This window comes from Anabrus simplex, chromosome 5 (genome assembly GCF_040414725.1).
Source record: "Anabrus simplex isolate iqAnaSimp1 chromosome 5, ASM4041472v1, whole genome shotgun sequence".
NCBI classification, from domain to species: domain Eukaryota; kingdom Metazoa; phylum Arthropoda; class Insecta; order Orthoptera; family Tettigoniidae; genus Anabrus; species Anabrus simplex.
This window is the reverse complement of record NC_090269.1, coordinates 369,701,147-369,716,577: the sequence shown is the minus strand read 5'-3', so window position 1 is coordinate 369,716,577 and position 15,431 is coordinate 369,701,147. Positions and strand designations below refer to the sequence as shown.

Genomic DNA, 15,431 nt, shown 5'->3' with positions numbered 1-15,431 from the left:
TATTTTTACTCAAATTCGCTTCTACACTCCATGCTTCCAGCTGTTCAAGGCGTGCGCTTTCAGAGTTTTGTTTACATCGTGCAAAGTGTTTAGACTGCGTTTTGTTTCTGCTATAATGATTGGATCATTGAATGAAGGTGGAATTGTAGAGATTTTAGAAGAGATTTTTGATGACAGTGGTTCAGAAGAAGAGGTAGATGATTCAGATTTAGACCCTGATTTCGAACTTTATGTTAGTGATGAAGGTATTTATGACCTATTCTATCATATTCCACCCAGATGTGATTTTGCACTTTGTAGTTTATTTAGCTAATGTTTCACGATCTTCATGTGACTGGATTTTCATTTAGAATGAAGTGACGCAAGCGATGATAATTCAAAGGCAGGGACTGATTCACATTCGCCGGGTACTTTTGGTGATTTGGATGCACTTGCAACGCGAGTGCAGGTAAAGGAAAAGCAGAAAATGGGAAAGTAACGAGGAAAGAGACATACTGGTGGTATCCAATGTGTTCTGTAGCACTTTGTGTTCCTGAATGATTTAAACTATTCCGCACTCAAGCTCATTATTTGTAAGACTTTGTTGTCAGACTTTTTTTTGTTGTTGCAAAAGACATACCGTTGGAAAATGTGTAATGTGAAAAGTATTCAATAGATCTTAATGCAACTTTTTAATCTGTAGAATAGACACTTTTAATTTTTTAATGATATATACGTGTTATTGCGACCTACCTACTATTTTCTACAATTTTTTAAAAACCTTCAAAATATGGCGGTCTACCTGCCCACATGCCACCTTAAGACAGGGTCTCCAATGTGTTAAGCAATTAATTTCCATACCGCCTAGCCATGTCTTTATTGCACACCATAATGTACATATTTCTAGCATTATTCAATGGATGAATGTTATGTTTAAAAGAGACCATTTTGACTCAGCCTTAATATTTTCACAATGTGCATCTTGAAAAATTAAAAGTTTTTATGATTTATTTACGTCGAACCGACACAGATAGGTCTTATGGCGACAATGGAATAAGACAGGGCTAGGAAAGTGAAGGAAAAAACCTTGGCTTGAGTAACCCTCTCCCGTCCACATTTCCGCTCTGCTTATGCCCAGGTTACAACCTATTATTTAGGAAAAATTGAAACAGAGCGCACAGTTTCGGAAAAAGTTAAATATAATAAAAACTATTGATCACAATGAGTTCAAATTTTCAATAATATTAGAAAATACACCATCACATCCATTTCTCTATTCATAGAGTCATAATGTTGTTGGTTCAAACCTCTAACTCCTACTGGTGATACTCGCCACATAGGTAGGTTGCATTTGTCACATTTTCATGTTGTCTGATAGGCTGCCATGCGCTGTTGGTGGGGGATAAGGGAATGGAGGAGCGGCAAGGAACTGACCACCCTACCGTAGGTAAACTCCGGCTCAGGCACACCTCTGCGGAGGTCGGACCTGCCTTCGGGCAGAATACACCCTTACCCTACCATGTTGTCTGAATCCCTCTAAACCAATAATCACGTGATTTTGGAGGTGGAATGATGCCCATGTATATAAGATTTTATTTCATCTGGAAAACTGTCTTCCCATTCTGTATCTATTTTACTGGAATGTGCCTGTTTGAATGCTGCATTGATATATATGCAATAGGCAATATCTCCTCCTAATATACATAAAAAACAATCTGTTTCTTGTAATACTCTTTCTGAATTATGGACAGGTTTAACATCATCCATGTAATCATTTGGAGTAATGAAACAATACGTTTGTGTTACATGAATTGCCATGGCATCGCTATCAGGTCCGATTTCTCAATATCAGTTTTCACCTATATCACTGTTATCACTAAATTTATCTTCATTGATATGTTATTCACTCACTAAAAATTCACCTCCACCCTTACTCATTGATTCTGTGTCACTTTCTTCGCCTATATTCAGTTTCAATATCTGCAGTATTCAATCCCGCCATGTTTACGAACGAAACAGCTGACCTGTCCTCGCGGAAGTTCAAGACCGTTGCCTAGGTTGATAATAGCTCTTCTTTTATTTCCTAAGCCTTGTAGATTGTACTGTGTGTTCATAAATGCCTTATAAATATTTTACAGCCGATAAAAACACAAAACTATTGCACAGATTGCAGACGTGGGCAGTAATGCAGCCAGGCGCTAAGGACCGGAAGGCAAAGTAAACAGTCGGGCGCTTTCTGGCGGGAAAGGGTCAAGGTACAGCCCCAGTCTTTGCCTGATCTGAAAATGGGAAACCATGGAAAACCATCTTCAGGGCTGCTGACAGTGGAGGTTTGAACCCACAAAATTCCAAATGTAAGGTTACAGCTATGTGACCCAAAAACCACATACCAAGCAAGTGGCTGCGTGGTTTGGGTTACGTAACTGTCGGCTTGCATTTGGGAGATAGTGGGTTTGAATCCTAATGTTGGCAACCCTGAAGATGGTTTTCTGTGGTTTCCCATTCTTACACCAGGCAAACGACGGGGCTGCACCTTAATCAAGGTGCTTCCTTTCTACTCTTAGCCCTTTCCTACCCATCATTGCCATGAAACCTATCCGTGTCGGTGCGACGTGAAGCAAGGAAAATAAAACACGTAGACAGCTCACTTGGTAAATCAAACAGAAAACACATTGACGATAGAAAACTTTTATATAATCATGGTAGTAAAATTATGCAAAAATTTTACCCAAATTTCCCTTTAGAAATTAAGGGTGGGAAAATTATGCGGCTAAATACAATATTAGTCGGTGTGTCTAATATTGAAGTTGTAGTTTGGTACACCGCAAACTCGTTTGCCATCTGGCTACGAGTACTGGCCGTGTGGCTCATACAGGCTCCACTACATAGATGGGAAACTCTATCTGCTCACCCTGGACAACAAACATGAAAGAAAAATGACAGTGCTGACAATATATACCTGAGAAATCTTTACTTCAGTTTTCTTTTTCCTGAATCTTGAAACCAATAACTGATCTCGAAAGACCACTAAAATAATTTTTGAAGGTTGCATTTCATAATATGAGAAACTGTTCCTAATTGTTACCTCTCACAATCCATCACTAAGTAGAGACACTGCCATCCTTTTCATTTAAGAAGTAGATAACAACACATTGCCCAAAATGCCAATTTTTGTCCTTAGTTACTGCCGTTAACCAGAAACCACTGGTATAATTTCCAATATTTAGTTCTTATTTAATCAAACTCTTCTTAAAAATATCTCATTTACTTGATAAAAGGATGGGATTCCTCAAGCTTATTAGTTTTCATTTACCACACAAATTATAGTCTTATTTCATCACATGTTCTATAACTCACTCAACAGTTTGGGAAATGGGTGTCACAAAAAATATTTGATAGATCCATTACTTTCATATAATACATTTTGTCTCATACTTACAAAAATACATACTAACTTTATATCTTAATATTACAATTAAAAATAAGTCTTAATACAGATAAGACCAAAATTATTTTACACTCCTCATATTTCCAAGGAGTTCACTAGTTTTAAGGTACATTTCAGAATTGAAAAAATCAAATAACCTGAAACTTACATATATACACCAACTTCAGCTGAAAAATATTACAACACTTTCCCTGTAATATAAAGTAATGCTGAAAAACAAGGAAGATCAAATTGTGCACAAATGCTGATGATATGGATGTTTATAAATACGTAAAAATGATATAAAGAAAAGAAATACATTACTCACTTTAAGCTCCATGATCATGTTTTAAGTTGCAAACTCATATTAGCTTGGAAAAAGTTATGGAATTCTTTTAAGTATGAACCTCAAATTGTCATGCAGAGGAAAATCATAATAAGCTTTACTTAAATTTTACAATTCTTAAATGTTTCAAAAAGGCTAAAGAGAACCAGTTTATCATGATATAAACAAAAGATGAAAATTCATAGATTATAACAAGTGTCTTTCAGAGTACCACATGAAATCAAAATTGATAGAGAAAGACAACAAAAAATTCAGCTATAAGCTTCATGTTTTAGTAACTAAAATAGAAATATATAACCTAAGAAATGAATGGATAAAGAATATTTATAATATACATAAACCTGTCCATAAAGCCTCAAGGTACATCCATGAAAATAATTTCAACCAAGCAAGAAAGTACTTTCTTTAAAAAATTATCGTCCACCTCTATCACCAAAAATTTAGCAAGAGACTATTATTGCATAACTACTTCTTACAAAAATATAGAATTTTAAAAGGTAACTGTCATTCACTTAATTATATTAAGCAAGGCTTTGTTTTTAACACCATATGGTAATCCAAAAGACATATGATTGAATTTAATTCCTCATCAGCTTCCAAAACTTCATGTAATATATAATTACAGCAACAAGGTTATAACTGTTTCAGAAAATTAACAAAGTAACTATTGCAATAGCTCTGAAATAAGCCCACATAGGAACTGACATACAAACTTATTATAATATGCAAACCCATCCAAATCAAGGGTTTTTAATGAATAAGAACTAAGAGACTTCTTAAACATAATGGGTCTTTTCATATAAACTTAAGTTACAAAAATCAAGGCTGATTATCATTGACTAGTAAGGAGTAGAACTGTACTAAATTGCCTAGAATAGAATATCTGGACTTGTAAAAGACAAGTCCAGGATTAAAAAAAGAAAGAAAAAACAACAAGAAAATAAGTCGTACTCCAACATTGGAATGATTTGTTATTATCAACACGATGGAGTGAAGAGCTATGAATAAATAAACTTAACATTACTGGAACATAAATATATAAGTTCATACTCTCAGTAGTTAATTCTGGCAAGAATTTCTGTTACCACTGCATGTATTAAAAAGCCAACAATAGCATATCAACAGAATTCTCATCATTCACACACAAAAAGCAGTTATTGCAAAAACACTGCATACAGCTTTCCATTTCTTCTTAAATACCTTCAACCTGATTCCATAACATGGTTTAAGAGTTTGTAAATTGCAGACGTATTTTAGATAATATTGTTCTCTTATAATCTAACAATATAAGTCTCTTTGATTAAACCAAAATTAATAAAATAGTATCACATGTGTATTCTGTAGTTCATAATGCACAAATTTAACATACTAAACATATTTGTTCTTGTAGCTGCTTCCTATACACATACTTATCACAGAAGCAGGGTCACGTATGATCCCTGGTAATTACAGTTCATTATACCTGCAACATAACACATTATTTGACGAGATGCTATGATGCTGGTTTGCTATTATCAGATAGTGTCAACCCTTCCTAGAGGATCTTCCCTGTCCATGGGTGGTGGTAAATCAGGTAAATTGGGCGAAGGGCCCTGTGTGAGGTAGCCAGCTGTAGCAGGAGGAGCTCCTAAAAATAAACAATGAATAGGGATGACTTGAATATTTGCAACAGTAACTATCACACATTTATACATACCGTACTAAACAGACAAATTTACTCGAATGAACTTTCCTTTACTAATTAAATACAACAACAACCACCACCTGCAATGCATTCGAAAATGAAAGTCAAATTTGGAATAGGAACACATTAGAATGAACACTGACAGGTTATGGTGAAAAAAAGAAGAGGAAGCAACAGAAAGAAGAGACCAGGGCAAACAGTCATTCTTTTCCAAATTTAAAACAATTACTCTTCTCAATTTGAATGGAATAATGATCTTCATACATGGTGATTCAAAATTCCAGCACCATAGGACAACTCTGCTACTAGTACAGAAGCAAAAAATGGAAAGAGGGGAAAGTTGTTTGAAATATATTCTACTAATGTGTTTGAGAAAATGCTGAAACAAACTGCATTCACGACAGCGACATACAGTAACAGGGGAATCAAAGTCAACTGACGTACTAGTGAGGCTGATAATTCAACATGTAAATAAAGGTGATGCAGGAAGGTGGCGTTGGTCACACTTCCAAGTCCATGATATTATCTTCCAATCGTTTCCATCCATAACACATGTAATTTGTCAAAGACCTTCATGGTCATGATGCTGATATGTGGGTGGAGATCTGGGAGTGATTGGAAAGGCATCAACACCAGTGGAACCGTGAAGCTGATATACTGTTCAGTGATAAGGCCCTTTTCTATTTGAATAGGGCTGTGAATGGATACGACGCTAAGTACTGGGCGTGTGAAAACCCCTTCACCTATCTGTAGAGGCACATCATTAGTCGCATATTACTCAATGCAGTGGAGCTGGGTTGGTCAATGAGGTCTAGTGGAATGGCCACCTAAATCACCCGATCTGACATCATTCCTCTGGGTATAACTCAAGTCTACTTTGTACACAAACAGGCTCTGAACACTAATGGCACCATGGGACAACTTCAGGAGAGCCTGTGCAGAAATAACCCCTACAATGCTTAAGAATATGTGCAGTACTTTCCTTCACCTTCTCTGTTAGTCTGCATGCAAAGTAAATAAAGAGACAATGTAAATGCAGTGGTAAATGAATCTCGCATCGTATGCATACCAGCAGTGTTAATAGTGGAGTTGTCCCATGGTACCAGACCCTTGAATCACCCTGAATAATGAGAATTAAAGTACTGGACAATGTTTTGATGTCTTAAGTTAGATTCTGTGGACAGTATACAGCACAAAATAGCTCGTTAAGAATTACCATTCTGAAGCATGACAAAATGGTTAAAATTAAGTCAAATACTGTGCACTTTTGACAATGACTGGTGACAAAGTCAGTTCATTTTTATTTCCAAGGGAGTTCATGACAATGAAAAACATTGGATTTAAATGGCATTATATAAAATTCATATATGTTATCAAGATATTTAAAAATTTGATTTAACATGTAGATACCCGTACTTAACTTTCATTAAGTTCCATTTTGTGATTTCCTAGGAATTCTTTAATCTTTCCTTATATTTTTGAAGAAAATGGAACAATGGAGACAAATGTTTCCTTTGAATGTTAATCAAATAGCCTCAAAAGTGACCAAATAATAATAATAATAATAATAATAATAATAATAATAATAATAATAATAATAATAATAATAATAATAATAATAATAATAATATATTATTATTATTATTATTATTATTATTAAACCAAAGGCCAGTACGCTGACCATTCAGCCAACAAGTCGGACAATATTATATTATATTAATTAATATTATTATTATTATGGAGACCCTGAGATACCAGAATTTTGCCCTGCAGGAGGTAAGCCTGGAGTGACCATGTGGCGTCAGAGATATCACGCTAGTTTATTTTTGTCATTGCAAGGAAACTACCAAGGCCACTAACCAGAAAAGTCATCTACATTTCAAGTAACTATTCACAACCAACAAAATAAAGTATCAGTGCACCAATATTGGTCTAACTTGTGTGGTGGTGTGTCAATGTCACGTACGTGTCATGGCGTCTTTAACTTTCTGTTTTGAAGTATTATCTTCAATATTATTGCAGCAATTCTTCTTCTTTTCCTACCGCTTATCCCACACTTGTGGGGTCGCGGGTGCGAACTGCATCGTACATGTGAATTTGGCCCTGTTCTATGGCCGCATGCCCCTCCTGATGCCAATCCTATATGGAGGGATGTAATCACTATTGTGTGTTTCTGTGGTGGTTGGTAGTGTGGTATGTTGTCTGAATATAAAGAGTGTTGGGACGGACACAAACACCCAGTCCCCGAGCCAAAAGAATTAATCGGAAGCGATTAAAATCCCCGACACGGCCGGGAATCGAACCCGGGACCCTCTAAACCAAAGGCCAGTACGCTGACCATTCAGCCAACAAGTTGGACAATATTACTGTAGCAATTATTCTTTAGAATATCTCAGATTGCATATTTCTGGTATTTTTAGAGCTGAAAATGACTGGAAAGGCGATATAACCTTGATGGCCTTGATGATGGAAGGACTGTGCAGAGTTTGGTTGAGGATGATCATGATGATGATGAAACTGAACTGTACAGTATAATGTAAACTCATATCCTTGTCCCAAGGCAGTGCAGCTCTTTTTAGACACACCCCCAATGGAGGTGTGCCATTTTAACCACATACCAGCCCTGCTGTCATTCTTAAAAAAAAAAATTCTGGCAATACCGGAAATCGAACCCAGGCCTTTAAGGACGGCAGCTAATAGTGCTAACTGTTATGCTATGGAGGAGCATAATTGTATAGTGATGAGGAGGAAGACATTCCAGAAACCAGACACTGAACAAGATGTAGATAGAAGTGACGAAGCAGGAGAAAATGATATGATTATTTCCTAGGGCAACATGGAGTTTCTAAGTGGTGTAAAGCTAATCCTCCCAGAAATGTTCAAGTGAGTGATAAAATATCATCACGCATTTATCTGGTGTAAAAGGTGTTGCAAAGCTTGTTAAAACTCCTGAAGAGTGCTGGGAACTACTACATAAAACTACCAAGGACATTACTGGGCTAGCGATAGGACTGGCGTGGAACTGTGCCACTTGGTTATGTCAGAGAGACTATTCAGGTCCTAATCTATTGCCTGATGTCCACCATTAGTTGTTTTATATTAATAAATTAGATTCAGTAATTTATATTCATCTTTTCAAAATGTCCTGAAATTAATGCAAATCCTTACTCGAAACTTGGGATAGCATAATTGCCTCAAAAACTCAATGGTTTCCATCCATATATCAGCTGAGAGTTTGAAGGCAAAAGGGTTAATCATAACCTGGCTCAAAGGTTTTTAACAGTTTTGGAGGTATTTCAACAGACAAGGAGTACAGAAGGAGCTGTAATATAAATTTTAAGTTTTAAGTTTTTGACACAAACATGGTTTTTAAAGATATTACATATAGTTTCCAGAATATTTTAAGAAAAGGGATGGATTTTTTAATATAATTTCAAAGATTTTACTTAAAATTGACAATTCTTGTATTTTTAATTTATTTGATAACATATTGTTCAGTTGCTCGCTCGCCGTAAGGCATGAAGGTCGTGTAGTAGTGATATCGTGTGCGGCGTGTCAGTTGCTGGTGTGCTTTAGTGTGTATAGTGAGTGCAAAGTGAACGATGGCCGCCTCCAGTGGGGGGCATCTGCCCCTCACAGCTGATCAGTTAATTGTCGATAAAGAAATTGAAGTCCATATGGACAATGAATCTATAGATAGTTCTTTAGAATCTTCTAATCAAACGCAAACTCAATTATCTACGAGTAATCAATAAGGGCAAACTCCACCGAACAAGGAAATTTCATCTGATCAACAAAGTACTCAACTCAGTGTTGTAGCACAGTCTACAAATGTGCTGGAGTACTATAATAAGTTCCATTACGGTCCCTATATAGTGTTTGTGGAATCGTCCACTGATAAAAATATAGGCCAATTACACCCTATGGCTTTAGGACGACGTTTCTATGAAAACGATTTAAATGTAAAATCCCTGCAACGCAAGGGACGAAACCATATTCAAGTAACCTTCCATATGGTAGTACAGCAAATGCCTTCTTACAAAATCCGATGCTCGAGACTCTTAAAGTCAAAGCCTTTATCCCCTCTTTGAATCTCCTACGTGTAGGACTTATACGAGGTGTTGATAAAAACCTATCAGATGATGAAATACTCCATCAACTTGAATCCTCAGTGTCTATTAAAGTGATACAACGGTTCAACCGAAAAGTCGTTCAAAACGACACAACCGAATATTTACCCACAGGATCCATTAAAGTTATTTTTCGTGCACAGAATCTACCTCAACAAGTAGCATTATACAAAGTTTATTTAGATGTCGAGCCATTTATTTTTATGCCTACCAGATGCCGAAAATGTCAGAGGTATGGGCATACTGAAAAACAGTGTAAAGCACAAGCTCATAGATGTGGCAAATGTTCCCAACAGCACGCCACTATTCAATGTACTGAACAGTTCACAAAATGTGTTTACTGTAAACGGGAGCATTTGACAGGATCCCCCGATTGTCTGGAACACAAATACCAAGTAAAATTGAAAAAAGTCATGAGCACAGAACATATTTCATTTGCAGAAGCGAAAGCCAAAGTAGCACTCCCTATATATTACCCGGAACAAAACCCTAACCATTTTCCTCCATTATCCCGAGATCACACCCCTCCTCCTCCTGAAAACCCCAGGAAAAGGAAATTCACGCAGGTTATTGTGCATCCTCCTCCTCCTGTCCCAGGATATGATAAAAGAGGTTATATGTCCATTTTCCGCAATGAAAATATTCCTGTAGAACGACTCGCTTCTCAACCAACTACAACATCAGCTAACTCAACAGTTCAACCTTTTACATCAACCACACATAATATGTATAATAGAGATATGTCGGCCCCACAGGCCCAACCGCTGCACAGTATGAAGGACCATCTTCAAAAAAGAAATTCAACGAATATTAGTTTCATTAATACAAACTCTGGGCAAAGAGCCCCAACTGACTCAATTAGTTTACAAATTACGTGATCACATAGCAAACATTCTAGACGTGTATGATCAACATCCTACAATGAAATGTTAGGAGTGTAATTCCAAAAAAACATGAATTACAACTACTTATTCAGGAAACCTTGGCCCATATTATTATGCTTCAAGAAACTTGGTTCACATCACACTCCCATTTCACTCTCCTGGGATATAATATTGTAAGACAAGATGGCCCCAGATCCGCTGGCGTGGCAATATGTATACACAATTCCTTTACCTATATGCCTTTTCCAATCCATAATCAGATTCCCCAAACTTATGTTGTCGGCATCATCTATAATAATATTCATTTGGTTAATATATACTGCCCCCCAGATATTTATATCTCGACATTGCAATGGTCCCATTTTTTTTCACAATTCGATTCCTTCTCAAATGTCATTGTCTTTGGTGTCTTAAATTGCCACCATACAGAACAGGGAAGTATATCTGATACACCAAAGGGTTCACATCTTCTTTGTACCTCTCATCAGCATAATTTTACGATACTTAATGATGGTTCTCCTACGCGAATCTCCCCTCCCGGCTCTCCTCCTAGCGCCGCAGACTTAACTTCATGTCGTACAGCTTTGGTCCCCAATATTACTTGGCACACTTTATCAGATACTCACACAAGCAACCATTTTCCAATTATCATTACTTATGGTATTAGTAAACCTCAAATCTCGATACGACTAATTGAACAAGCCAGTAACATACGCTCCTTTAAAAATTTTAATAATGATACATACATCAAGTACCTGAATCATTCATTTACACGTGTGCACGGTTGTAATCTTACATTTTCAACTCTTCTTACAATCCTGAATAATTATTTAAATACTTATCACCCATTCAAACCAATACTATTATCTTCTTCCCAGCCCTTTCAGACTATACATTGGTGGGATAAGGAATGTCACAATCTCATTAAACACCCCAATATTTTATTTAAAACCTATTGTCAAGCAATGACGTAAGCAAATTATTTAAAAATAAAGCGACATATCGCTAAAACTAAACTTATTTTTAATACTAAAAAGAGAAATGCCTGGAACAAATTCATATCATCATTAACTTCTCATATCCCACCAACCCATTTGTGGAATGTTATACGAACGATTACAAGAGCCTTTCACCATCAATCACAGCATCCTTTCCTGCGAACCATCCTCTGTTCCTTACTCAATTCCCTCACACATGATTATATGGTACCTCAATTCATTTCGCCCTCCTATACAACACACCCTTATTTTTCTACTATAACACAACCAATACAATTAAATGAACTACGAGCTGTTATGTTAACTGCAAATATTTCTTCCCCTGACCCTGATTCTATAACTTACACAATGCTCCGACTACTCCCATCTCGGCACAACTTTTACTCCTCAACTATTATAATGATATCCAACACACGGCGCGCATCCCCACCCAATGGAACGATTTTCATTTAAAACCTATTTTAAAGTCACATAAACTTCCTGATACTCCAGATCATTTCCGCGGAATAGTATTGAGTTCTTGCATACGCAAAACCTTTTGTAAAATCATACTGCGGCGACTAATTTGGTTGCTAGATTATTATAACCTTTTTTCCCAAATTCCAATATGCCTTCATAAAAGGACGTAATACCCAAGATCCAATTAATATACTAATTCTTGATATTCTATTAGCCTGTTGGAGACAACAGAGTACTATTGCCATATTTTTCGATATAAAAGGTGCCTATGATTCGGGACCGTTACATCTTCTATGGGGAAAACTAGCCATGAAGGGATTCCCTTTCAAATTTCTATTTATCCTATATCAATTATTTTCATATCGTACATTAACGATTAATTCGGCACACTACCAAATTCCAAGTCGACAGACATCTCATGGTTTGCCTCAAGGTGCAATATTAAGTGGAATACTATTTGCCTTATACATGAGTGATTTAGAACAAATCATAACACCATTTGCTAGAGTGTTAGCCTTTGCGGACGATTTTGTTATTTATGTTACACATACAAACATTGAAGAATGCCGACAAGCAATCTACTGCTATGAGCAAAGTATTCCTTTGGTTTAGCGCTCAAGGTCTACAACTTTCCATTTCAAAGTGTGCGGCAATGGTACTCACACATAAACACTCATTTGATAATAAACCTATTTCCATTAATGGTTTCATTATAACTTTCACCAATCATCATATATATTTAGGTATACTTCTAGATCGTAATCTCACTTGGAAACAACATATTCAGACCTTACGAAGAAAAGCAGATGGTTACCTCAAAATTCTAAAAACAGTTACTAGGCATAAATGGGGAGCAGAACCATCAATCGCGTTAATGCTCTACCGGATTATTGATAAAGCGTCAGAAACCACCTTATCTCAACTCAATGTAATTCAACACCAAGCATTAAAACTTTGTATCAGTGCTCTCAAAACTACCCCCACAAATGCACTACTGGTTGAAACAAGTGAATGTCCCCCTGTCATTAGATGCTTAATGCTTGCAAAAAAAATATATCTTAAAACATCTCGCCCTATCACGCTCCATCCTCAGACCGAAGCTGCAACTTCTTTATGAATATTATTCCCAACGCCCTCCAAAAAACGGAAGAACTCCAGCGATATATCAGGCTTATGTTGAGATGCAAGTTATTCGCTCCTTGTTACTACGAGCTCCTTAGTTACCCATGCATTCTTTTCCATACAGTACTCTAAACTTTATACCACATATTATTATTCAATCCTCATCCATTACCCCACATTCCCTACAAAGTGCCTCATTATTTACTTCAGTGACTAAGAAACTCAAAATTTCATCAATTGGAAGTGATGTAAATATATACACAGATGGATCGAAGTCCAAACACGGCGTAGGAGCAGCCTTTTTTGATTCCAATACACTTACAAGCTTTCAGTATCATTTACCAAATCATATTTCCATCTTTACAGCTGAACTCTTTGCAATTAGGCAGGCATTATTATATGTTCAACAACATTCCTTTCCTCAAGTAAACATTTTTACTGACTCCCAAAGTGTGCTACAATCTCTAAGTACCACCACACAGTCTTATAATGGATATTTATATGATGTTAAACACATGCTATATCAACTTGAGAATTCAGGAGTTTATCTCAATTTAATATGGATAAAAGGACACTCAGCACACCCAGGTAATGACAAAGCTGATCTCGCTGAGAAAGTAGCTAGTAACTCCCCTTCTGATCCGCTTCAGATAAAGACTCCTCTTGCAGATTATTTTCCAATTCTCAAACGTGATGCTCTTCAAACTTGGCAGAACATATGGCAACATACTTCGAGTACCAAAGGGAAATTCGATTATCAATTACAACCCTATATTCCACTGAAACCTTGGTATCTAAAAGGCTCCTATACCCGATGACATGTTATTAACATTATTAAACCCTTTATACAAACTTAGTTTTAACATTTCTAACCTCCCATACTGTATATGTGGAAATCCTGATGGCGATAGTAACCATCTGCTTTTTCAATGCCCTCAATATTCATCCTCTCCCCGTATTTTATTCAAGCGATTAATAAAATTACACATACCTTTGCCAACAAGCGTTCATTGTTTACTATTTGAACCTTCTCCAAATATAATTACACTTTTAAACCAGTTTCTTGATCATACTAAATTAACTTTGTAAACAACTGATCTTCTTTTGTTAGTTTCATCACAGGTCTTAAAACTCCTACATTCTTTTGTTATCAACATTACAACAACTGTTCTTCGACTTCGTACATAGCTTATAGACGTCGACAAGTGTATACATGAGTGCTAAAAGTACAAAAGTGAGACGGATAATATTAAGTGAGTTTTGTGTGGAAAGTTTTTTAAACAACAACGGGCTGATAATCACTATAATTCTCCGGCTGGGTAACATTCAAATCCCCCCCATCAGCAAGAAGAAGAAGATAACATTGTTAGTATGCAACGTATGCAACTGAATCAAGTTCAGAGGTTATTTGGTAAACTTGTGGTTGCTGATGAATGAATGTGGTTCTTGAAACATGTAAAAACAAAGTTAGTATTGACAAGGTGGACACACAACATTACCGGTGATTTTTCAATGTTGTGATTATTATATCTATCATTAATATCAAACCACCTAGACATCTGTAATGTTACATGTGAGACACATACAGCACTTAAAGTAAAACTTCACGTGGTAATGTACTGTATGAGGGGCAATCGCAGGTGCACGCAGTTGTTGGGTTATGTCTTTGTTGGTGCACAGACTGATCTAGTGTGTTCGTCCGGCTGTAGAAATGGAGGCAAGCAAAGAAGAACAGAGAAGTGTGGTTTGTTTTCTGGTGGCTGAGGGTGCTCGTCATCTCAAGTCTGGTGTGTATGACGAACACTGCATGTCCATGATGAGTGTGCACGAGTGGCATAGGAGATCCTGAGAAGTGCGCATATCACTGTAAGATGATGCGCGCCTAGGAAAGGCCCATCGAGCCATTTCTCCTGATGTGATAGGGCGGATTGATGGCCTTATCCAGGAAAACCGACGAATCACAGAGGAAGAATTTTGTGTTCAGGCCAGCATTAGCCATGCCTCCGTGCACGCCATTATCAAAGAGCACTTGCATTTCTAGAAAATTTGCGCTCAGTGGGTTCTGCATCAACTGACAGAGGGACAAAAGACTGACAGAATGGCGTCATGTCTGATATTTCATCTTGTGATTTTCATATTTTTGGTGACTTGAAGAAAGATATTCGTGGAAGTTGATTTTATTTGGATAAGGAACTGCAAGAGCAAGTGCGGTTGTGGATCCGTCAGCGACCTACCTCTTTCTACAAAACTGGATTGATTGTCAATGGGATAATCTATTAATGCTTTTAGTAATTACTTATGAATAAAACCATTCCACGGTCACGTAGCGGGTGTTCGGTTTTCGTTTGACTGTCCCTTATATTTCATGTATTTCTGTTCAATGCCAGAATAAACCTACATAG

At 36.8% G+C, this 15,431-nt stretch overlaps 1 protein-coding gene across 1 annotated transcript in view; it reads right to left on the bottom strand.

Moving 5' to 3' along the window:
- Window positions 1-3,763: 3,763 nt before the first annotated feature.
- Window positions 3,764-15,431, bottom strand: part of Rme-8 (receptor mediated endocytosis 8) — a 397,451-nt gene continuing 385,783 nt past the window's right edge. Inside the window, exon 37 of the mRNA XM_067147687.2 lies at window positions 3,764-5,379. Coding sequence (XP_067003788.2) covers window positions 5,267-5,379 — 113 coding nt within the window. The 3' untranslated portion in view covers window positions 3,764-5,266. The remainder of the gene's footprint in view (window positions 5,380-15,431) is intronic.